Source organism: Paralichthys olivaceus, chromosome 17, assembly GCF_024713975.1.
Source record: "Paralichthys olivaceus isolate ysfri-2021 chromosome 17, ASM2471397v2, whole genome shotgun sequence".
NCBI classification, from domain to species: domain Eukaryota; kingdom Metazoa; phylum Chordata; class Actinopteri; order Pleuronectiformes; family Paralichthyidae; genus Paralichthys; species Paralichthys olivaceus.
The window spans coordinates 478,201-501,646 of record NC_091109.1 but is presented as its reverse complement, the minus strand read 5'-3'; the positions used below and the strand labels follow the sequence as shown (position 1 = coordinate 501,646).

General features: G+C 44.0%; 1 protein-coding gene across 3 annotated transcripts in view; it reads right to left on the bottom strand.

The window, feature by feature from the left end:
- Positions 1–23,446, bottom strand: part of cdh7a (cadherin 7a) — a 104,719-nt gene that overhangs the window by 67,572 nt on the left and 13,701 nt on the right. The window contains exons 1-2 of one of the 3 annotated variants that reach the window (XM_069512939.1): positions 21,626–22,097; positions 9,465–10,060 (exon numbers count right to left, since the gene is read on the bottom strand). In XM_069512939.1, coding sequence (XP_069369040.1) covers positions 9,465–9,701 — 237 coding nt within the window. In that variant the 5' untranslated portion in view covers positions 9,702–10,060; positions 21,626–22,097. Of the gene's footprint in view, positions 1–9,464; positions 10,061–14,938; positions 15,407–21,625; positions 22,098–23,446 lie in introns of those variants that run through there. The other 2 variants (XM_069512940.1, XM_069512941.1) reach the window with 2 other exon arrangements.

Sequence of the window (23,446 nt, the reverse complement as noted above, 5' to 3'; positions counted from 1 at the left end):
GTAATTAACAGAGTTCTCCGCATTGCAACCCAGTGTGCTATTTCTTCTCTGCCTGTGGCCAATCAAAACAGAAAAACAAAGTAGGCATTATCTCTGTGTTCTCCTGCTGCCAAGTGTGATTTTTAACACAATGAACCGGTGACAGTATCTTGGGCTGCAACCAACACGGCCTGCAAATGATAAAATACACCTCCAGGAGCAAAGGTACAGAGGCACCGTTGTGAATCACCAACATTAGCGCGATGACTGGCTCATACAATACCCTAATTGCGTTGAGTTACTGTGCACAGATTCTTCTCCACAAAGCAAAGAGCTGTTGCATCACTCAGCTATTCAAGCCACAAACATTATTTGCAGCGTTGCCACATGGAAAAGACTGAAGTATCGTTCCAGAAGTTTGAAATTATCGTACGCTATCAGAGTAGAGATGGAACGCTCCAGATTCCGTATTTTACTATCCAAATTACCACTGATGATAACTAATTCACAAAATGATCAAATTATCGCACAAATACGATAATTATTGTGCATCTGGAAACAGTTATCACCTGAAACCTGGAAGAGACAAAAACCAAACAAGACTTGATCACATTGTTGAGAAATACAAACTGTCACATGACCTGCTGTGGATCTTTTGAAGCTGCTTCCTGATTTTATAATGAAACCTTTAATTAAACGCCACAGAAGTCATTTACACCCACGCAGCTCAGAGTGGGTTTAGTGTATCATACTTAAAGAGCAGATGCCAAGAAGGAAATCTGTAGTAGCACTACTACACTCAGAGCTATTCCAGTACATGTAGGTCATTTCTCCTCCCTGTGGAAATATAGCTGGTTTTAGGATTAGGGGCTATGATTCATTATGACTGAATTTAATTACAGAGAGAGGTGGCCAATGCATCCCCGGTATATTAGGGTCCCTTCATCCACTGGATGGAGGAGAGCGTGGGGGTTGGGTTGTATGTGTGGATGGATGGAGCGGAGGGGGGAGGAGAGGAGGGGGAAGGCTTCAGGTTACTTTAGCAGAACTGCAATTTGGACATGTTGACATGGACACACACACACACACACACACACACACACACACACACACACACACAAAGTAGATTACTGATAGTAATCAGGTTAACGTGAGGTAGTTGGATAATTTGTTTTTTGTATTTCCCTTTACTCTTTCCTAAAACTGACATCAAAACAACCCTCTCCACTGTAAACAAGTGTCTGGATATTACAACTATGACTTCCCATCAGTGATGACTCACAATCATCACTTTGTTACAGCCAATAGGAGGCGAGAGTTGAGTTCCACAACCGCTGGTGTCTGATGTACCTTCAAAGCCCTGATTAGCTGCAGCCCCTCTTCATCTACTGAAGATCTGTATCTCACACAAAACATTATTTTTCATTTTCTTTTCTGTTCAGACATTCACGGGCATCATGAGCATGAAGCCCAAGGTGTTTAGGGAACAGTTGATATTTACCGTGGTGCCACCATGAGGTTTCAAATTCTTGATTTCAACCATTAATCCGTTTTTTATTGGATATTAAAACATCTCTGTTTGCTCTGTTAACTGTATTTCACACAGTCTTGGAGGTGTTGACTGGTTGCTGTGACAACAAGTATACTTATGACGTGTTCCGTTAAACCTCAGAGCTTGGAGTATTTTTTTTTTTTCAGTTTTTGCTTAAAACGGCTCGCTGGCTGAAACTGAAACATTATTAACTCGATTCTGAGGTGTAACGGAATTAAGACCAACCTCACGCCAATTTGTTTGCATTTATTTCTTCTAATCGCAAATATGTAATAATACTACATTTATATTTATATCTTAAGATTTTCCTACTATCTGAACAAGCCTACGATCTTTTCATGCATCACCTGATTACTACAGATGCACCTCTTGATGTGGAACCATCGGCACGGTGGTTGCTTTCCAAAATGATGTTACACGCAACAATGCCAAGAAACCAGGATGTGGTTTTGCTAAACCTGGTTAAGTAATCAGGTTTCACCTGCACAAATTTAGTCGTGATAACCAGATTATTCCTTCTGATGTAACCTGAAAACGGAAACCTGCTTTCTCACTCGGATGGATATTTCTGAAATGAGACTACGGCTGAAAGTGGGGGATAATCAGATTACTGTGCAGCTTCAGTGTTTATTAGAATCAAATTCAATGGTGTTTTGACAGACGTTGAACTCGGGGTCCCACGAGCAGCAGAGGGTAATACATAATGAATCAATCTCAAAACACACTTGACACGACGAGCTACTCTCCGAAGGCACCTGGAGTACAGGAGAAATAATAGAGATGGGGGAAACTCAATATCTTGGTAATCTTAAGGAAACATTTGTAATACCTCAAATCTCTTGTCTGCTGGTGTATCAGGCTGCATGGAAGCTCATTTCAGAAACACTGAGATCAAACTGCTTTCATTTTCATCCAGATATCCATAAGAAATGCAATTAGCCTGTGAAAAACGAGCAGCCTTCTATAAGGCCTCATTAGATTTTGAGGAGAAGTAGCTTTTGCATACAGATGCCTGACCGATATCTCACTCCCAGGCCTCTCACACAGTATCATGTCGTTCTTCCTCCGCCCTACAGACGTCACTACATATTTTCTTCTTCTCTGCACCACAGAAGCTTCTAGGAGGAACGGGAGACATTTAACCAACTTCTTTGTTATACATGAAGTGCGTGCAGTGCAGTCGAGCCCCGCCATGCTTCACGGGAGCTCAGAAGAATGCTTGATACCACCGTTACGCCAAACACAATAGCCTCCAGGACACCTGTTATCCACTTTGTAGAGGAAAAATAGAGAGATCTGAAAACTAAACTTTTTTCGTGTGTATTCATAGTATGTCTATACTCTCAGCACGGGCTGAGGACCTCTCCTGAATTATTCAGCTTCAGACCTGTTGGGGATGCCGGGAATTCAGTACATCAGCACTTCAAGAAACGTTGGCAACCAAATATTCAGACAAAAACGGCACATAAGAAGGAAACAGAAAAACATAAAATACACCACTTCAAACTGCCTCTCTGCTCCCTTTGCTCACCACACCCCTTAATATTTAATCGAGCAGGACTATTACTGGCTACAAGAAAGAAGGGTTATTTTATACTAAATGCCCAAAACGCCAAAATGATCAACGTCTGTTTTCACCGATCCGTCATCAGACGGACATAAATTTGAAGAACCTCGCCGAGGGATGGGACGAAGGGGAGAGTGAGTAAATAATAAGTTACGTTTGGCAGAAAAAAAAGCCAAACAGCTACTCAACAAAACTATTTTCTCCAAAATGTCCTGGATCTCTTTGTCCCTCGCCAACGCCACATATAAAATAATGTGCCGCAGGTTTTCTTTATTTACTCTTATCTTCATTTACAGATTTATCAAATTCAAACTTAATTTAAAGAAATATTGGCTTTTGAGTTAATGTGTTGAAGCAGCTGGAAGCCAACATCTTCCCACTTACAGGCGTCTGCACGCTGTGCTTGATTGACATCTCCCTAACTCCCCCGCTAAAGTTTTTTTTTTTTTGCAGGCATTTCAGGCATATTACACTTCGATATTTCTTCTTAGTGAAAATAGTTTGATATCGTCACGTAATTCCCCGCACAGCTCCGCCCAACTTCTACCTGACTGCAGGTCTAATTAGCCGCTGTAATTGAAAACAACTGTGGGGGTGTATCTTACCTGAGGATAATTAGATGTTGTTTTTTCATGCGAAAGCTTTCAGACCTTTGTGATATGTAAGACAGTAGATACAGTCATTTAATTACAGATTTATATATATTCTTAATCAACTAATTCAGTATTCAATCAATAAACTCTCATTTAAAGCCCATTATAGTTTGTTCCACTGCAGAAACTGGGACCTGCAAGTGTTTGGACTTTTTCTCTGACAAATAACCCAAAGGATTTTTTGTCAATCAGCTAACGGATTAATCAATAAACAGTTACAGCCCAATTGACATGGGGCCAAATACGAAGCGATTTTCTGTTTATTGGAGCTTTTCTAAATTTCATACCCTGTCAGACCGCAGGAAGCAGGATGATGGGACGCAAGATGTGTTTACATGTCAGAACTAAACAAGTTGGAGTTTTAGCAGCAAACTTGCACCAAAACAGTGTTGGTCAGATGAATGGCCTTAAGAATTAATTTCATTAGAATAGTGATATATTCCAGATGTATAAACAAACCTGCTTATCTTGTTTTAACTGTAGACTGTAAATAAAAGTGAAGCCGAATCATCTTGAGCGCCACCTGGTGACTGGCTGCAGTGTAGGTCATAAATCCTGCTTTCTACATCGGATTCTTTTTTTCTCAAAAAGTCATTTCAAGCATCACACTGATGTATAATTAGTTATTTGACGCTACTGAAACGCGGTGAAACGTCTGACTCCCGATTGGTCGAGCTCATTTTTTCCGTGACAACTCAAGATGGCGCCACCACTGGGATATTTTTGCTACAGTGGGACGAAGTTTAGACGCTTTATTTATTTTCATTTACAGTCAGTGGTTGAAACCCTTCATATTTACAGGATCAAGGAAACAGTGTTCATGTCTTTTCTTTGAATCAGCCTCAGTTTACGCCACAGTCTTGACTTCGCCCCCGACCTCCTCACTGGACTTAACCCTGCAGCGTTCCAGACTTTATCTAAGCACTGCCCTGCCAACGTGGACACCGGCCCTGGCCCTCTACGTGAGCCAGATAGAGTGCTAAAGTGTAAACAATATTCTGTCCTCTCCTCTACACTGCTGATAACTCCCCTCTGGTCCTCTTTGTGCTGCTGTCTTCGTCCCCTTTGATTCCCTGGCTCAAATAAAGGCTTTCTCACCATCCCAGAGGCCCCAAGGATGCCTCGCGAGCTCTCCCCTCTGTGAGCTCTCGTCCCTGGGTACCATGTGTATGATGTCCCCCCCTCCCTTCAGCTCGAATAACCCTCCTCTCCGGCTCAGCGTGCTGCTCTCACCACTCCCCAGCTGCGCGTGCGACGTGTTTGTGGCACCAGCTAGTGTGAGCAGATGCTATTGAGACTGACCTTTACAGCAACGCCCCCCGCTCCATGATTCTAACTCATTTGACAGTGAACATCTAATAGAATGCAAATGAAAGGGCCCGCGTTACGTTTGCTCCATTGTAATTATACGTGGGACTATCCCTGATGCCCACGATTGTTTTATTATTAAACTAAATTACTGTCAAGCACAAATCCAGGTTCTCGCTGCCAGGTCAGAAATGACTCATAATTGCACAAAAACGTCTCATGGGTGCTGCAATAAATATGATCAAACACAGACCTGCTCTGTCTCAGTCACACTTGAAGATTCGACAGAAAGCTATAAGAGATTCTTCTGTCGAGAGTTGTTTTCCATTCCCTCATCGAGGTTCTTGTATTCACACTGGAAGAAATCCCTTTGTGAGTGTGGCAGGAGAGCCTGGGCTAATAGCCCCTGAAAGCAGCCTGAATTATAAGGTGACATAAGTCAATCCATTACCCGGATGGTTAGTCAGATTGCCAATTTTGATGACATCTCTATAAATAAGAGAGATCCAGCATAAGGGCCGTGTCTGTGGGCTCGTGCCTCCCGTGATGTGGAGCAGCACTCGGCCTCTGAGGCTGTGAATTTCTACCGTCACTTGAAAATAAACAGATCTATTTACAAAAAATGGGCCTGATAACATGTAGCTGCAGCTTCACAAAAGATACTGGAGAGAAGAGGAAAAATGAATATTCCAAAGTATAAAGCGAGGAGAGCTGTTGCGTTAACGAAGCAAAAGATCTGAACAATGATTTAGCACCTCTTTGCGGTACAAATTAGCACACCTGCTAATATTCCACTACAGATCACTCTGTTTCAACACCTCTTGATATTTAGTCACATGAACACCCTGCGGAAACCGTAAACACTTTACGTCTATTAAGTCCTCGAGTGGCTCCAGCGTTTCCTCCTTTATGTTTGCACGTCACCGATCTGCGGATGGTTCTGAAATGCACATTTCCACCAGCAGGCTTGTGACTTCAGCTGATTCCAGGCCAGTTCACTTACCCGAGGCAGAGTTCCAAAGCATAATGAGACATTTGGTTGTGAAATTCAGAATCTGACAGAATGCATTAAAGCCAAGCAGACTGCAGATGCAAAAGGAGCAGCCGGGCCAAAGTGATGACTTCCCATTTCCCACTGACTGTATCATATTTCTCTTTGCTTGCAGCCAAACAAATGACCAAATTGTGCAGCCGCTTTTTTGTTTTGTTTGGACACAGATTCCTATTGTTTGTCATATTGGTTACCTGGATATATCCGACAAAATAAAATTACTGGTCATGTCACTGCGGATTTGCCGATAACCTGAAAATTGAGAGCCGAGCACGAAAAGCCAGAGGTGTTTTTTTTGTTTTTCTGAAGCTATGTAAAGAATTCATTTCTCGTAAGGTCATTGTCCTGACATGGTGGGACCTTCAGTGTCGCTCACACTGAATCGTGAGGTCAGGGAGTCCCGCCCAGACTTTTTTACAGCGGCAGCGGGGCCTCGTGACACCAAACTAACACACACAATGTGTGACAACTATGATCTAAGGGAACAAATAACGTGACAGCTTCTCAAGCTCCCAGGCAGCCTGCTCTGCCCGCGGGGAGTAAATGAATCTGATGTTTTAGACTTCTGAAAGGGTTGGACTCAGCTAGTGCAGGAGGTCAGATGTAAAGATGTAGCCATGTCTGACTTTTTACACAGCTGCTGCTTTGTCTGTCCTGAAACTGCTTCTACTAACACAGTAAAGCCTAAAATACCAATAAAAGATCTATATACCATGATGTTCATGTTCAGGGAAGTGGCCTCACTTCAGAAGTGGCCCCACTTCCCTGTACAAAAGGGGCTAGCAAATGAGTTTTTGTATATTCCCTGAGGATAAGCAGATCTCTACACATCTATGAATAAGTAATCAGCCTCTTCACATCCGGTGGGATTTTCTAACAAGAAAACCAATCAGACACAAGCATGTGTAAAATAAAAGAAGCACTCAAGATTTCACTGTAGCGGCCTCTCGTCTTTAACTTTCAAATGTGCAACACAGGACAAAACATTTCAATCAGAAAACACAGTGCAGATGTTAACAAGGCAAAAACAACAAAAGACGCTCTGCACGAGCCACTCAGATAAAAGAGACGTCCGAAAGCATTTTCAGATGCCACGGACACTCGTACGACAAATGACCTTTCGCCGAACTCCAGCAGTGTCACAAACACGCTCGTTCTGAATTAGATGCTTTCCTCCAGCATCCCTCTGGCAAAAATAGAGAGGAGAACAATGGGACAGTCAAATGTATCCTAATTCCAGCTGGAGACGATAATCCAGTTCAGAGACAGCAAGGAAATGGGCTTGTGAGAGCAAACCCGGCAAATACATGCAGATGAGAATGATTATCCAGCAGATGAGTGAAAAGGCGAAAAGTAATTTAATAATAAGACCAGAAAAGTCTCCGAGATAACGTGGAACTAGAGAACGAGATCCGAGGCCCATCTGGACCACACACGCTCCTGCAGGAGCTGTCCACTCACTGTGGTGCTGAAATGTTCGTGCACACCAAACCCTGCGATGTAAACCGACGCTTTTACAACAGGCGACTTTAATGTGAGGGTTTGATTAGATTTATTCTACAGCAGATTTTTCAGTTACTGAGGTTCCTGGATTATACTCCAGTCTTTATACTTCTGCAAATCTACTTTTTATTGAACTGCAAATATATTTTTAATCTGTAGTTTCCTGATTTCTCCAGTACTGGAATGCAACAAGTATAATTATTAAGGTTATATGGTACTTGTTTCTTTATTTTTCGTTATTTTATGGTATTTCGTACCCACTTCTTTTGTGAGGTAAAATTGTACTTTTTACAGACTAGACTACATATATTTGTCATTGGTGGTTCCTGGTTACATCCAGTTATAGGATATAATGAAGTACATTTATTCAGGGCAGGTATTGAAGTACATTTTGAAGTACTTCTTTTACTTGACTTTCATTCAGAAAGAAAAAAACATACAATTTACTTTTTAAACTACATTCAATTGACAGCCGTGGTTACTAGTTATTTCTAATGGGATGTTACTCAGTACATGTTGTGATGCTTGAGGTCTCTGTATTTCATTTGAGTATTTCCTTTATACTTGTGCTACACTGTCCTCTACTTCTACTTGTAGAACATTATTTCATTACTCATTTCTGCATTTTACTTTTATACGTTTGTGACTACATTTCAAAGGAACACAATGAGATTTTGACAGCTACAGTTGCTTGTGTTTATTTTTGTGTGCTAATTTATTAACATGCAAATCATATCATCAGCTTATAAAATTTAAAATATGAGGCGGTGCTGTAGGTTAAACTGCCCCGGTGTCTTTAAAGTGGTTGAGTATTATGTGATTAATGTTTAATTGCGTTATTAAAACACTCTGAATTCCCTTTGTGTAGAACTTTATGTAATAACTTGACTTACTTTGCAAAATTATTCCCTCAAATGTGTTTTTCAGTAACACTTGTGTGATTGTTTTTATGCTTTATTGCATTAATTTCTAAGACTTATTTACATTTTTGATGCAGTTACCTTTAGAAAAACGTTTTGTTTTTATTTTGACATTGTTGTTTCTACTTTCATACTATCGTCCATCCATCATTCCATCCACACCACTTATCCTTTGAGGGTCATCGAGGAGCTGGAGCAGATGCCAGCTGACATTGGGCGATAGGCAGCGGGAACAGCCTGGGCAGGTCGACTGTTTATTATCATTACATTATATCTACATACTTCTTTCACCATTGGTCTTTACCTGAGGCGATGTGATATATATACAATAGAGCAGCAGTGTTACCATCTCTCATTAATGCACGATTAGACACTCTGTCAGTGTCCCCTCATGTTAACTATGCCATTTGTGCCTCTTGCTTTAAATGTCATTGGGAGGGGTTGCACACTTACACACCTGCCAAAACACACATTACTTAGCTTGATCTGATTGCACCTTGGCAGAACACCTACTGTACAAAGACACAGTGGAGTAATGTATATACCCCTCCTGCATGGATACTGATTAGGATGCAAATTACCTTGTCATGTCACGCACAGGCCTCTAAAGTAAAACTGCACATCTGTGCGAGCCCATACTTCAGTCTGGCTGGAATGAAAAGACAGAAAAGCTTCCCACACTGTCTGCGTTTTGTCTTTTCATTTGTTTAACATTATATAGGGCACTGGGAATGTATACTCTGTAAAACTCTGCTGTCCCAGATTCCGCAGGTCATTATGGTGCCAGGTTATTGATATGTGTAGTGTACAGGTGCAGAAAACCTGCAAAAATAGGGATCAGTTTATCACGAGGGATAGTTTGAGTAAAGTAAATGCGCTCTCTTGTGTAAGTAACAATGCTGACCTATTAACAGCTGCACAGATCACTTACCTTGCCAACGTAGAGTGGTTCATTCCCTGTGAACTCCTCCAATACGAAGAACTGGTTCCACACCCAGCTGCGTTTGTGCCTGTGCAGGACCTCCCAGGGGTCTGGATCAGAGCGTGGGGACTTCTCCAGGTCCCCAGAGCTGGGATTCAGCCCCCAGCAGCCCATGTGCCGCAAGGGGAGCAGGAGTGCCAGGAGAGCCAGGGCTCTGCATATGCCTGAGCTACACCACCCCATCATCTGGGCCGCCTCCAAAAAGCACTGAGGCCAGAAGAGGAGCAAGAGATGAAAAAAAAAAAAAACAACAACAACAAAAAAGGGCAGAAAAGCTGAAATGTCAAAACCCTCAGGGTTTTATCCACACAGTCCTGACCCTGTGTTTCACCAGAAAGCAGGAGAAGTCAGACACTGGAAAGAGCACATGGGTTGAAAAAGAGTCAAGCTCTGCATTTTGCTGTGTTGCTCCTCTTTTTTCCTCATTGGAGACTAAAAGTGGGGTAATTCCCTCCACTTTGGAGCCAAGGAGTTGACATTAAAGCTGGCTAACAGGGTCAATGGCGAGCAGGGAGGCTTCAACCCAGAGGCTGTATAATTGGCACCTATCAGAACAGAGAGAAAGATAGAAAGAGGGAGGGAGGGAGGGAGGGAGAGACAAAGACAGAGAGGAGAGAGGAGAGAAAGTACCGTCAGCAAAATTTACTGTGTGACCGCTGTCACTTTACACATCAAGTGATGCGCCTGCAGACATAATGATGCTTTTGCCCCAATCATATGGAAATTGTTCAAAAATGAAAAGACAATAAATACAATCAACATGGCGTCCTTCACGAACACACTCACGCCCGCCCACACACACACACACACACACACACACACACACACACACCAGAAGAAGAATCTGTGAGGGTCTAAATGTTAATAAGGGGAAGATGGAGGGAAAATGACCCGGCTTTTCAAATGCGCATAAGCAAAGAGATTTCACAGCGAATGGAACAAACGTGGCTGCACGGAATAACAATCCGACGCCATTCAGCTGGTTCCCAATTATCTGGGCTTTGCTTCACCAAGGTCATTAGTTTATCACATTTTCTTTGTATAAGATCAGGGTGTAATGGTGGCAGGGCGCGCCACTCAACACTAACAAGCCACGCGATTTGTGTGGCGACTTCTCATCACCTAGATTAAAAATAAATCTGAGCTGTCAGCAGCATGATGGCCAGAGCGCTCCTGACCTCTACTCCGAGCAGTTTGTTCGCCGGCCCGAAAACACGTGCGGGGGGATCTGTCTCCCCTCCGTCGTCGTGCTGTGACAGTTCCCCCAGAGATGCCAGAACATGAAGACTTGTCAAACCCAGAGAAAAGCATCAGCTCCTGACAGATAATGTTCGTCATGTCACAACACATCCTGCCAGTCTTCGGTGGTTCAACAATCTCACGAGCTTCATAACATTTCTGGTATTATCTGTATAATTTGATTAACAATTTCCACAAACTCCCTCAAATAAGCAACATATCTTGGAGGAGGATTTTAAAAACACACATGAACCCGGTGAAGATGCGGCGCAGCAGAGTACGCTTGCAAATTTATGCGCTACCTTGGGACGATACTGACTCAGAAATGCCATGTAAACTTCAGGAGGTCTTCTGGAAGCAGACAACTGAGAGCTTGACCGCTCGTATATTTATTTCCTCGCCGACCTCTCTTTCTCTCCCCCTCATCGCAGAGTATTGGCAGGGTCCTTGACGAGGAAGGTAATTGCTTTGGCATGCATTGACCTGCTTCTTCCCACACAGATTCTCCAGTTTCTCGTTGTTGCAGCCCCTCCATTACACCCACCCACCCTCCCGCCAAACATTAAAACATCCGCACACATCCTGCGAAAAGTGATTCTGCCGCACTTCTCTGAGGCAAAGTCCTTAAGCCATGTGCTGATAATTAACACGGAAATGAATAACACCAGCATGATTGCCACCTCTGCAGACATGTAAGTGAGCATCCTGCTCATGTGAGAATTTATTTAGAGAAAATAATCTGCAGCTACGATATTCACAACCTTAATGAAAGCATCTTTTTTTAATTTCCAGTCAAGGCGTGAAAAGAAAACACAACTTTATCCAAGAGGCCATGAAGCTGTTCACATCCTGATCGGATTCTGCTTCTAGCATTAATGATTTGTCAATTAATCAATTAGTCGATTGACAGAAAAATAGCCTGCAACCATTTTCACAATCAAAAACAGATTTCCTGCTTTGTCTTTGTCATATCTCATTGTGAAGTAAACATTTTGAGGTATTCTGATGTTTAGAGACGTAAATCCAGCCCCCGAGAAGCTGGAATGGAAATTTTTGGGACATTTTCAAGATAATCTTTAGATGAATCCATGATTAAATTAACTGCTTGCTGCTGCAACACATGAAGGTGCACACACACATGTACACACAGACTCAAAGTCACATAGCCTCTGCATGACGATTTAATGGTAGAGGTGGAAAGTGGAGCAGATGTGGCTCCAGGGCAGCACGAGTTGTGAAGGCAGGTTGCAGCAGTGGCATTGTGGGTAGAGGAGATCCCATCAGGGGACTCAGGGTCAGTTTGAGACAAGCGGCCGAGTTAATGCTTCTCATTTCTCTGTGAGGCCTGAACACTACGAGCACAGAGACAGCTCAGATCACACTGACGTCGACGTGGGTGCAGTCGTGTGCTCAGTAAGGCAGATGTCGGCTTTTTATCGAATGAGTTCTCGCTGATTTATTGTGGAGTTGATTACTGGGCAGTTCCTGCTGCAGAGAAGTCCATTCTCTCAATGCATTTTAATGGTTTATCATTTCACAAATTAAAAACGTGCAGCGTCATATCTGGCTGGAAATTAGCTGCTCCACGGGGAAAACAAAGAGACGGATGTGACGGGAGCGTTTCATGACACCACGTCGCCTTTTCTTCTTCCCGTCAGTGTCAGGTGATTGACAGTGAGCGGAGCGTTAGCGTAAAGCTCCAGCACAACAAAGTGACAGCAAAAGAAGAAGAAACACACACGAAGGCCTCCTGTTTGCTGTGATGAATTATCTCACCCGGTGGGAGTTGTGCATTCTACTGTACAGAAGTTCAAACCAGGACTGATGTCTCCGAGTGTGCCGAGTGACTCTGCACCCAAATACATGGAAGAAATGTAAAGATGGAGGTCAAACTCAAGTTGGCACAGATGTGAGAATACACAGGCAATGTGCTTTTACTACCAAATGTCAAACATGTCTATAATTCTTCATTTAAAGGCAGTTTCACTCCTCTGTGGAGAAGCTGCGGAGGGTCACACTGCCTTAAAGCACTGGTAATGTTATGGTGCAAAATGGACTAAGTGCTTCAGTGGGTTTTCACCCCTGCAGAGAAGGAGGAAAAAAAACATTGGTGTGTTTTCCAATCATGCGAAACCATTTATCAGCACCAAAAAATAAAAAATCATCACTTGGCTGATTCAGTGGAAGAACATCAGGCTTTCTAAACGGTCAAAGTCCATGTTGGGGATCCTCTGGGGAAACATAGACTCATTGTTGGCCAGCGTCAAAGTGATGAGGCTAAATGAAGTGAAAAAGTGAGATAAAGCCGTGAATGTAAAGCCTCGCAGTCATCCCCCAGGTTCTGTTTCTCTTACACACTGTCTTAATCCCATTTGCCAGTCTCACAACAGGATTACCAGTGCCACAGAGCTCAGTAACCAATCACGTGCCTCCTCAGATCCATATTCTCCTCGATCATTGTGAACGCACAGACGCCCGTGGGCCAGAATGCACAACACATATTGCTGCGAAATAAACTTAATTACATCCTGAGACACTTTATGAAGGCAGTTGAATGGAGTTACTTAAGTATAATAATCAATTGTGAATAATTTGCTGAAGGAAACCAGCCTGTAAATCACATGTTCCTGACATGTGAAGCTCTGTGACTACAAATACAAAGAAGGCGTGTGAGCAGTTTTCATTTCAATTACGATGAAAATCGGCGGCATCGATTTTTCTGGGATCTTCGCTCCTTGTTTGTGGAGATTAGAGCACAGGGGTCAACTGCTGAGCACAGCCCCAATAACAAGACACCGTGGGTTTTCGAGTGTTTGGCTCAAGGACGCTCGGGCTGCACGCTCGCCACCTTCTTGCTGACGCAGGCGCTTGAACCTGAGTCCTCTGGTTGAAGGGTGGTCTCAGCACTCACAGATTCCTAATGCCTCACCTTCATTTGAATTCATCTCGCATCCTTCACTATTAGGTCTGGAGCTGACTGACACTGTGTGCGTGTGTCTCTCACTGCATATTAAAAAAACAATCTGTGCAGAATTGTGGGTGATTCCCCGAATTCAGACAGAAAATAAAAAGCAGGAATTTGCCTTTTTAAAGTGAAATTTTGTGTGAGAAAACTCGAGAGCTGCAGAATGTCACAAAGGACTGATAAATGAAAAAGGTTGTTCCTTTTTAACCATTTTCTTGTGATAAAAGCAGAAGAAATTTCTACTAGAATTAAAATTATTTTTGTTAAAAGATGTTTTTTTAAAGTCCTTAAACTGAGACTAGAATACCCAATCTGTCCTTCTGTCCTGTCCTTGCAGCAACATAATGATTAAACAAGAATTCCATTCGTCGTGGTCAGCACAGGGCTTCACAGGCTTGAAAAATACAAACGGCACAAGCAAAGTATTTCACACAGCCTGAAACCCCAAATAATTTCATGCATGTTGCAAAAAATAAACTTATACTTGCATTAAATATCCACTGTATGAGATATTTCATTGTGTATTGATCCATAGATGCATTTTTTTGTATCCTCCCCTGTGTTTTCTGTGATGCTTCCACGTGTTATCTCTGCAGATTTTAGGGTCCTGGAACATGTGGGGGGGGGCAGATTATCCAACTTTGGAAAAATCCACATTCTACCCTGGGTGCAGTTTCCCCCCCACTTCTTCACAGAAATGATAAGAAGGAGCAGAGGATTTCTCCCAGAGACTCTTTGGCATCATGGACTCTTTGCAGTGTAAATCAGAAGAGGCACCCCTCTGGGTCGGCCCTGCACTGATGTGACCTGACTGCTTCAACCCTCCTCTTAACGATCCATCACTGCGCATTAGCTGCCAACACCTGCACAAAGCCGAGGAAAAAATAAAAGTTCGCAGGGGCATCACCTGTTCCTGCATCGACGAGAGGCGGTTTTCCTGCTAATATTAAATAAATATCATCGATTAAACATCTGAGGAACTTCAGAGGAACGAAGCAGAGGAGGACGGAGCACAAATACGCACATGATGAGCAGCAGGAAAACACCGACAGTAAACATCTCTGTGAGCGACCGCCGCAGGAAAACTCGTGTCCACGGAATACTAATGACAGAATAAGCGACGGGACGAGAAAACATGCACAGAAAAACACCACCAATAATAATAAATTCGCTTCGTGGGAATGAGAGAGGAGATGTGAAATCCAGAGGAATCACTCACCAGAGGAAGATGGAATAACTTCACCAGATGGTGTCTGGCGGCAAAAGTTGAGCCTTTTTCCTCCCCACGCACCGAATCGCAGAAAAGCAGCTTATGTGAGAATAAAGAGTTGAAAAGTTTTTCTTGATGAAATTAGTCCTGATGGCGGAGCAGAGCTGCGGGAGATCGGCCACTGGATCGCGCGTAAAATGCTTCACCCTTGGCTGGGATGTGGCAAGTCAGACTCTCTCTCCCTCCCTCCCTCTCTCTCTCTCTCTTCTCTCACTCCCTCTCTCTCTTCTCTCACTCCCTCTCTCCTCTCTTTCCTCCGTGCATCCTGCGCAGTGCTGCCTCTGTGCAGGGAACCCCAGCTGCGGGGTTTTGGGCATTTATCTATCTTACATTGGGAACAAGAGGGGGGTGGGTGCGCAGCAGCAGCAGCAGCGAGGAGCCGGGGCGCCGGACGAGACAGGAGGAGGAGAAGCCTCACATCTGAGCCAAACCCTCACTGACTGGAGAGGAGACAGAGAAAGAGAGAGGGATGTAGACAGAGAGAGAGAGAGAGAGAGATGGAGCCTGGATGCAAAGAGTTTGACCAGAATAAGTTGGCGAGGACAAGGCGCCAGAAACTCAGACACACGCTGCGTATTTGGCACAAGGAGCGAACGAGTCAAATTATTTTCCAAAACCTGCCAAGTTTTTTGGCAGCAGATGGCTCGACGCGCACTGTTAAACGATATAGGCTCACTGGTGAAAAGGAAATCAATAGAAAAATGATTCACGCCTTCGACCAATGAGAGGAACTTACCCCCCCCCCAACACACACACCCACTTACACACACACACACACACACACACACACACCCTCCCCTCTCGCATTCACCTTGAGAATTAATTAAATCCTGAAAGGTATCAAGGAAATGTTAAAAACACATTTCATGTTTTTGCAGAAAGATAAGTTGGGGGGTCTCATGTGTCTCTTCTCATCCATTGACATTTGCCTTAAATTCTCTTCTTCATGCATCCTTCACACTTTCCGAAAAACAACTTTTCAAACAAAATTTCTGCTCAAGAGTTTTTTTTTTGTTTTTCACCCAATTAGCTGCAAACCGAGCTCCTGTGGCGACAGAAGAATGCAGCATGAGGCTGCACCTCCACACTCACGCACACCATCCAAACCAAACAGTATTAGTTACATCCCTAATTAGTGACAGAAAACATACAGTGTGCACCAGTGTCTCAGCTTAATAACACATGCAGCCTCAAAGATTATTCTCCTCCAGCCTCGTCAGGCTCAACAGTTTGTTTGTTTTCTTGGCGCAGGTGGTTTCTCTTATTTTTTTACACCTGTTCTCACATTGCATTTCCCTTTAAACACAAAACCAGGCCATTAGTCACAAATGCATTATGCAGACTTTGTATCTTTCTCCGTGCTCTTTGCATTTTTGGAGACAGAATACATTACACCGCTGCTGCTCTTTTTGTCTCCCCTGCTTTGTCATCTAGGAAAAGGGAGCACTGAACCAAACTAATAGAAAGAGCAGCCTCTGTCTGTCATGCCTGGAAGAGCAGTTAGCAAAACTGAAATTACTGACATTGGACAATACACAGGTATAAATACGCTGAAGTGGATTAAAAGGGGAGGACGATTTTGGAGGAGGCAGCTAAAGACGGGGGGGCACGTTAATGTCGAGATAAATGGGAGGAGGGCATGTAAAGCTGGACTGTAAGTAAGAAGTCAACTTAAAGGATGTGTGGAGACGGAGTGCAGAGGGAGAGTGGTTGTGTGATGATAGAGGGAGAGGTGAGAGGGAGGAGAAGGGGGCGGTTTATCGCAGGAGAAGAGGGGGAGTGAGGATGGGTGGAGGGGCTGCAGCGGTTCAGCACTGAGAGTTATTTAATTGGAGAGTGACATTGGGAGCTCGGCTCGTCAGCGCTTCCCCCATCAATCAGGCGCGGTCAGGAGATGCCCGAGGTGATGGGGCCCGCATCCCGCTCCCTCCGGGATCCCACACGGCCCCGGCATTTAACCGCCACTGCCTCCATTACACCTCCTTACAACCCTCCACATCAGGATGCTGTGACCGCCCGCTCACCTGAGCCCACAGAGTTTTGTGCTCCCCTGCGACACGCCACTCGATGGGGCTTTTTGTTCACAAACTCACAAGAAAAATTGTGCTGGGATAGTGCAGCAGCTCATTAATGAAATATGACCTCCAAGAACAATCAGACTTCTGCCACCGTCTACTACAGCTCAGCTGCCGCACATGCTCCACCTGGTCAGATTGTGCTGCCGGGACAGAAAGACAAAGATAAACGGGGACTGACGCTCATAACAGAAACGTAAGTAGATGCATTGATCACCGGTGTTAATTGCTGGTCAGTCTCTAACCTGCTACCAGACAGTTGACATTATAATTCCAGTTACTGCCTCTCACTGTAATTGGAAACAGATGATTGTAACATTGACTGGCCAATTTCAGGCCTAAACAAGGTATTGATTTCCCCAGTGGACTTTTAAAGAAAACACGTTTGCTGTGCTCACAGCTAAAGAGCCACCATAACACACGCCAGGTTTTGGGAACATCGCGGCTCAGACAGAGCGCTAAGCAGAGTCTGGCACCGCTCTACGAACAAGGCGAGGAGAATAATGATGAAATAGCCACACAAATGATCCGCTCTCGTCTTATTACGTGCACGCAGAAGAGAAAATCAACGGTGAAACATGGAGAATATCCTCGCACTTTAATTCGCTTTGATTCAAGTTTTTGAAGGTTTATGAAAATAGAAGTCACATGCGGCGTCGACCTTCGGGTCTTAAGTGCTGGTGGAGCAATGACCTTTTTCACATCGTGATCTTGACAGTGTGATGCTGATTCATCCTCAAACTGAATTCCATTTGGTGGCTGTTCTGATTCATCTTTGAGTCCTTCTCCGCTCTGTAATTGTACGGAGACATTTGCACAAAAGTGAAAATGCCCTCTTAACTGTCTTTTTTTTTTAAATTTGAAATCTTTTGTTGATTGATTTTTGTTTTCCAGAAACATCAGGAACAGTGTTTGTGCCAGCGAGGCTCAGCCTGTGTGGGTTTCGCATTGCACACAGTCTGTGAACATGCATTTCACTACATGGAGTTCATACGGCTGCAGAGAGCCGGGGATCAGAGGCAGCAGAGGGGCCTTGATGTTCAAGGGACAAGGCCGGGGAGTTGACGTCCCCCCCCGACTCCGCCACCATGACCAAAATACAAAAGCCCTTGCTTATTTGCATATGCTGCATCAAAACATTCCCTCTCTTCCACTTTGAGAGCAGGGATTTGGACTAATCATCCGGCTAGTATTGAGTGATTACATTTTCATCAGATGCAATGTAAGAGGGTCGAAAGATCAAGTGAACTAATGGATGACCTAATCATGGAGGATTGGCTGTATCGATTCAGATGGTCATATCCTCATTGTCTGCCGGGGCCAGGGGAGCGAGTGGAGGATACGATCCCTCATCGGTTTGAATCCACCATATTCAAGAAACTCTCATTCAGATTACACTAATTTAGCCGGTACCTCTCCTGTTCCCCGGAGGGTTAAATAGATTACGGGGGAGGAATGGCAATGTTGCTGAGTTGCAGCTTAGAACTTGTCTTCCAGAGGGTTCGACTTCACATAATTTACTGTAACAGGTTTTTATCAACTCTACTCCCTTTTTAGGTTTTTTTTCTCTCATATTTCCCTACGAGGAGATACTGCAGAGTGCAGGGCTGCTGCATATGCACCCTCCATATATAAACTGCCTTAATCCTCATTGATATACGGTGTGTTGAAAATGTTGACATGCTTGCAGCTGCAATTTTGCACACGAGCAAAATTATGACTTGGTGGTCGGTGACACTGGCTGCCAATGCTGCAGAGACAGTCATTCTTCAAGGACGGTCTTCTGCATGTGTGTGAATAATCAATGTTGCTGAGAGTTTATCATGAACTCGTGGCATCTTTCATACAGCGTCACTGATATCACCTCTGCAAAGCGCACGCAGGAGTGCAGCGTCGCTCGTCTCTCCTCGAGAAGGGCGAGACAGAGGAGCCTTAAAGAGGAAAAGAAATCTGGGTAAATACTTGAGATTGAGAATAGGTGTAGATAACCGACAAGTACAGAGGTCATTCTCAGCAATTTCCCTCCAGACGTGTCACAGCAGGTTCTGAAAGAGAAACGTCTCACTGCAGACAGTCATGTTCATTCACCTCAGTTTGTGTCGACTGAGACAGCATCCTGATCCGAATCCTAATGACACACCAACTTGCGAGCATTCAGCAGTCTGTGTGTCACAGAGCGAGAGAGAGAGAGCAAGAGAGAGAGCAAGAGAGAGAGCGAGAGCCACGACAGCTCAGGCTGTGCTCTCCATTCCCTTTCAGTCCTGCACCTACAAAATCCCTACAAAAGGGAAACGAGGCCGCCAGATGAGATCCTTCTTGTCAATATAGCCACCATTACGCTTTATACTTCAATACAAACTGCATGGAAGTGAAGGATCTCCTCTCTCACTGACCCAAAGTAATATGAAATATTGAGAGTTTCATTTTTGCATATGACAGACGCCTAAAAACAGAGAATATATTCATAATATTTGGCTTACAGTCATGAGGTGCCTGGAGACAAGACTGCGTATCTGCTACATGTGTAAATAACAAACAAGATTGAATTTAAAAATGAAATGTTATTACATAAAACACTGTGTAAGAACTGTTGGGTTCCTCCATAACCTTCACTGCATAAATTGCCTTGAGATAATGTTATCATTTGGCACTATACAAATAAAATTGAAATGAATTGAAATGTTTCCATTATCAAACATCTCTTTAAGCTTTCTGTGATGGGATGAAAAAAACTAAATCCAAGCCAAAGCCAAACCACAACATCTGACTTTCCAAACTGTAGCTGAATACACAAATTAGGATTCAGCCGTCATATTCTGTTTGACTAAATGGCTTTAGCTTATTGCTATAGCCTGAGCTGCCTTTCTCAATGAGCAGCCTGATGGAATCCCACATGGAAAGACTAATTGTTGGAAAAAGCAAACAGGAAAGAACACAGCATAGCTACACCTTTGTAGATTAAACTCTAAGCACTAACGACACCAACCCACTATCAAAAGGTGAAACGCTGCAGCCTTCCTCATTGAAAAGAATGTGACTACAACTTCCCATTGTTCGTGATAACCGCTGTAAATCCCAGTCGACAAAAGCCGCTATACCATCTATGACGGATGGGTCATAGACGGTATGGCGCTTTATTTGTTTTGTTTCTTCTTCAGTGTTTTAAGAAATCTGCACATGGTTACATATCGGACCATATCTGTATTCATGTATTCACCTCTAGTTTATGTGTTGTACCTGCAGAGTCAGGCTTTTCAATTAGGACTTCCTTGAAAGGTGGCACATATTCCGGGTCTTGACAGCCTCGACAACATATCACCAAGATACTTTTCTTTCCATTTTGAAAAAAAAAGGAGGGGATATAATGTCACCTTGTGTTATATACACCGGGAGAGAAATAACGAAAGAGCCAGCGGAGAGCGAGCACAAACACGACAGAAATGAGGACGGAATGAGACAGAGACACAGATGAGGAGGGACAGTAAAAAGACAGAGAAAGAAAAAAAAAAGGGAGGAAAAGGCATTGGCTTTGTCATGACAGCCCCCCCCCCACCCACCCATGGTGGAGAATATGTGTGTTCACATGCTCCAGTAGTCAGGCTGAAAACACAGGCCTGTTGCATTCACTCCAGCAGAGCAATAGCACTCATGGTTGCCTGGTTGGCAAAGAGCTTGTTATCCGCCATCCCTTCATCTGCTTTCGCCGCTTCTTTCCACATCCCATTTTCCCACACCACAAGCATCTGCATTCTGTTTGCTTCAACAAGCCCCCGTGTTTCCTGGCCACCAAGTAACAAGGAAACAAGCAGCGCATTTTTATTTTTCTTGCAAGACACAGGTGAACACAAACAGCTCACCCAAAAAGAGCCCAGGTGGCGTTTGCATCAGGCGAAGCCCCCTGATCCTGAAAATCAAATACAGTCCTGCGGAGCCAACTCTGCTGTGCCCATTGTGCCAGAGCCGTCCTGCTGGTGACAGAAGTGACTTCCCGATCTCAAGAAAAAGGAAATGAACAGAGATAATCTAATGGGCTCGATCAACCGACAAGTGTCAGATGTGGATACACAGGCCGGCATTAGGTGCTGGGTTGACTGAGTATATCCAGTGCTGTGAAAGCCCCGAAAAACAGAGCAGGTCTTCTTCTTGTCTCATTAACTCCAGAAATTTCTACTCTCCCCATTAAATTTCCTGCGCGTCTTTATGTGAATGGGTTTGCAGGAGCCAAGAACAATTGCTGAGTCAATGGGTGGAGGGCAAAATACATAACAAATCATTTCCTGAACACAGAAAGGGAATATAAAGTAAGGTATTGTTTTATAAAGGCACTAAGTAATGGCTGAGTGTTAGTTGTGAAATACTTTACTTTGTTGGAATGATGCCTCTGTTGTTTAACACTGTCTCGTGATAAACTCTGTTGCTTTGCCTGTGAATCCAGGATTAAAATGTCAAAACTTTATTTTCGCAAGCAGCTGATTTGGTGGCCACTGGCTTTAAAGGGGAGGTTCGGTTTTTTTTTCAATCTGTTCCTTATTCCCAGCATTTGGTGTGTAGATCTACTCACCCATGAAGGTTTGGAGTAACTTGGAGTCCTTCGGACGCTTTTAGATCCACACGCGATCGGCGTGTATCCATACAACGCAAGGGTTCGGGGCATCCACCACACAGCCTCTAAATAACCATTATCTGCCGCCAAACTCTTTATTTACTATGAATCTCCAGCACTGGTCCCCTGTGAGTCTCGCCAGCCTCGGAGCTAGCGTTTGCTTAGCGAACCGGGAGCGAGTTGTCCTCCTGTTTAATCAACACATCGGTTTCGCTAAGCTAACGCTAGCTCCGAGGCTGCTCGTTAGCCCGCTGAAGTCAGCTAGCCTTTAACCGGGTGAACACGCCCGAGCACCGGGACACAGCTGCTTTAAAAGAATCCTGTACCGTGAAGCACCTGGTGAGTGTTCTGCCATGTTGCGCGAAACTAGCCGCAGCGGCAAACTCCGTGTAAACAAACACAGGTGATCGTCACCTGAGCTGCTGCTGCGCGCCTCGGTGACGTCACCCCCAGTGAAAGCCCAGGATGTAAACAAAGCAACTCGCTAAGCTAACGCTAGCTCCGAGGCTCACAGGGGACCAGTGCTGGAGATTCATAGTAAATAAAGAGTTTCGCGGCGGATAATGGTTATTTAGAGGCTGTGTTGTGGATGCCCCAGTCACTTGCGTTGTCTAAAAGCGTCCGAAGGACTCCAAGTTACTCCAAACCTTGATGGCTGAGTTCTCCTTTAAGTGGCTGTTTGTTTTACACCTCATTCTAATAGTTATTGTCAAATCATCTTACAAAAACTGACCAACATATTTAAAAAAACTAGCTGTATCTAAATGACCTATCTTTCAATTTTATTTCTGTAAAACTGAAAACGTTAAAACACCCGCCAGATCGTTTCTAACCACCTCAGGGAGCTAACTTTTTCTAATAATTGAGAGTAAATCATTGTTTTGGTGACTTTGTGCCACCGGAGCACTGAAAGTTTGCAAGTTTGATGACAAGCGAGTTTTCTTTCCTGAGCCTTCAGCTAACCTCACCAATCATGTGCTGCAGAATCAAAAGCTTTACATTGTCAGTTTGAGAATGACGACAAATGTCCACGTCTAAATGAGATTCTGCTCACATAGAGAAAAAGGAAATAAAAAAATAATCGGAGGAGGATGACAAATGGTGATTAAATCCATTGTCTGAAAAATGGCTGCAATCAGTATATGAGATAAAGATTAAGCAACAACGAGCTCTGTTGATTATCAATGTGACCAGAAAAAAAGTCTCACAATTCATGTCACCAAATAGCTCTCCGTCAGTTCATTGTTTCTCTCTGTAATTTCATTCTCCTCTCTTTCTAGCACTTTGATTTCTCATGTGAGGACAAGGCCGCATTCGAAATGAGAAAAGTTCTCCACTGGTGCAACAGCAGAGCTCAGAGCAGAGTGGCACAAGTTGATTGAGCCGATGGTGTGAGCGTCTGAAGCCCTGTAAGCCTTTTTCGACAAAGGTCCCTCAGGGGTTTTCCATGGTTCATGGTGTGCAGGGGCCACACTGACTTCAGCTGACAGGACCCCCCTCAGGTCCCGGCAGCTGCCAGGATGAAGAGACTGCTTCATGGACACATGGTGACAGGAGCTGATGTGGTCGTCCGCGTCCGTCACAGCTTTCATTTCCTACTCTGTGCCATTGATTCCCTCGCTGGGTGACATCAGTGACATTGTCTTTTAATCTGTTGCAAAGAGCTTGACCCGCAGAGCACGTCTTCTGAGGATGAGAACAAACTCTCAGCTACTGCAGCCCAAATGGAAACTATCGCTTTCCCCCCGCCAGTTTCAAGGGGAAAACCTCAGCGTGGTG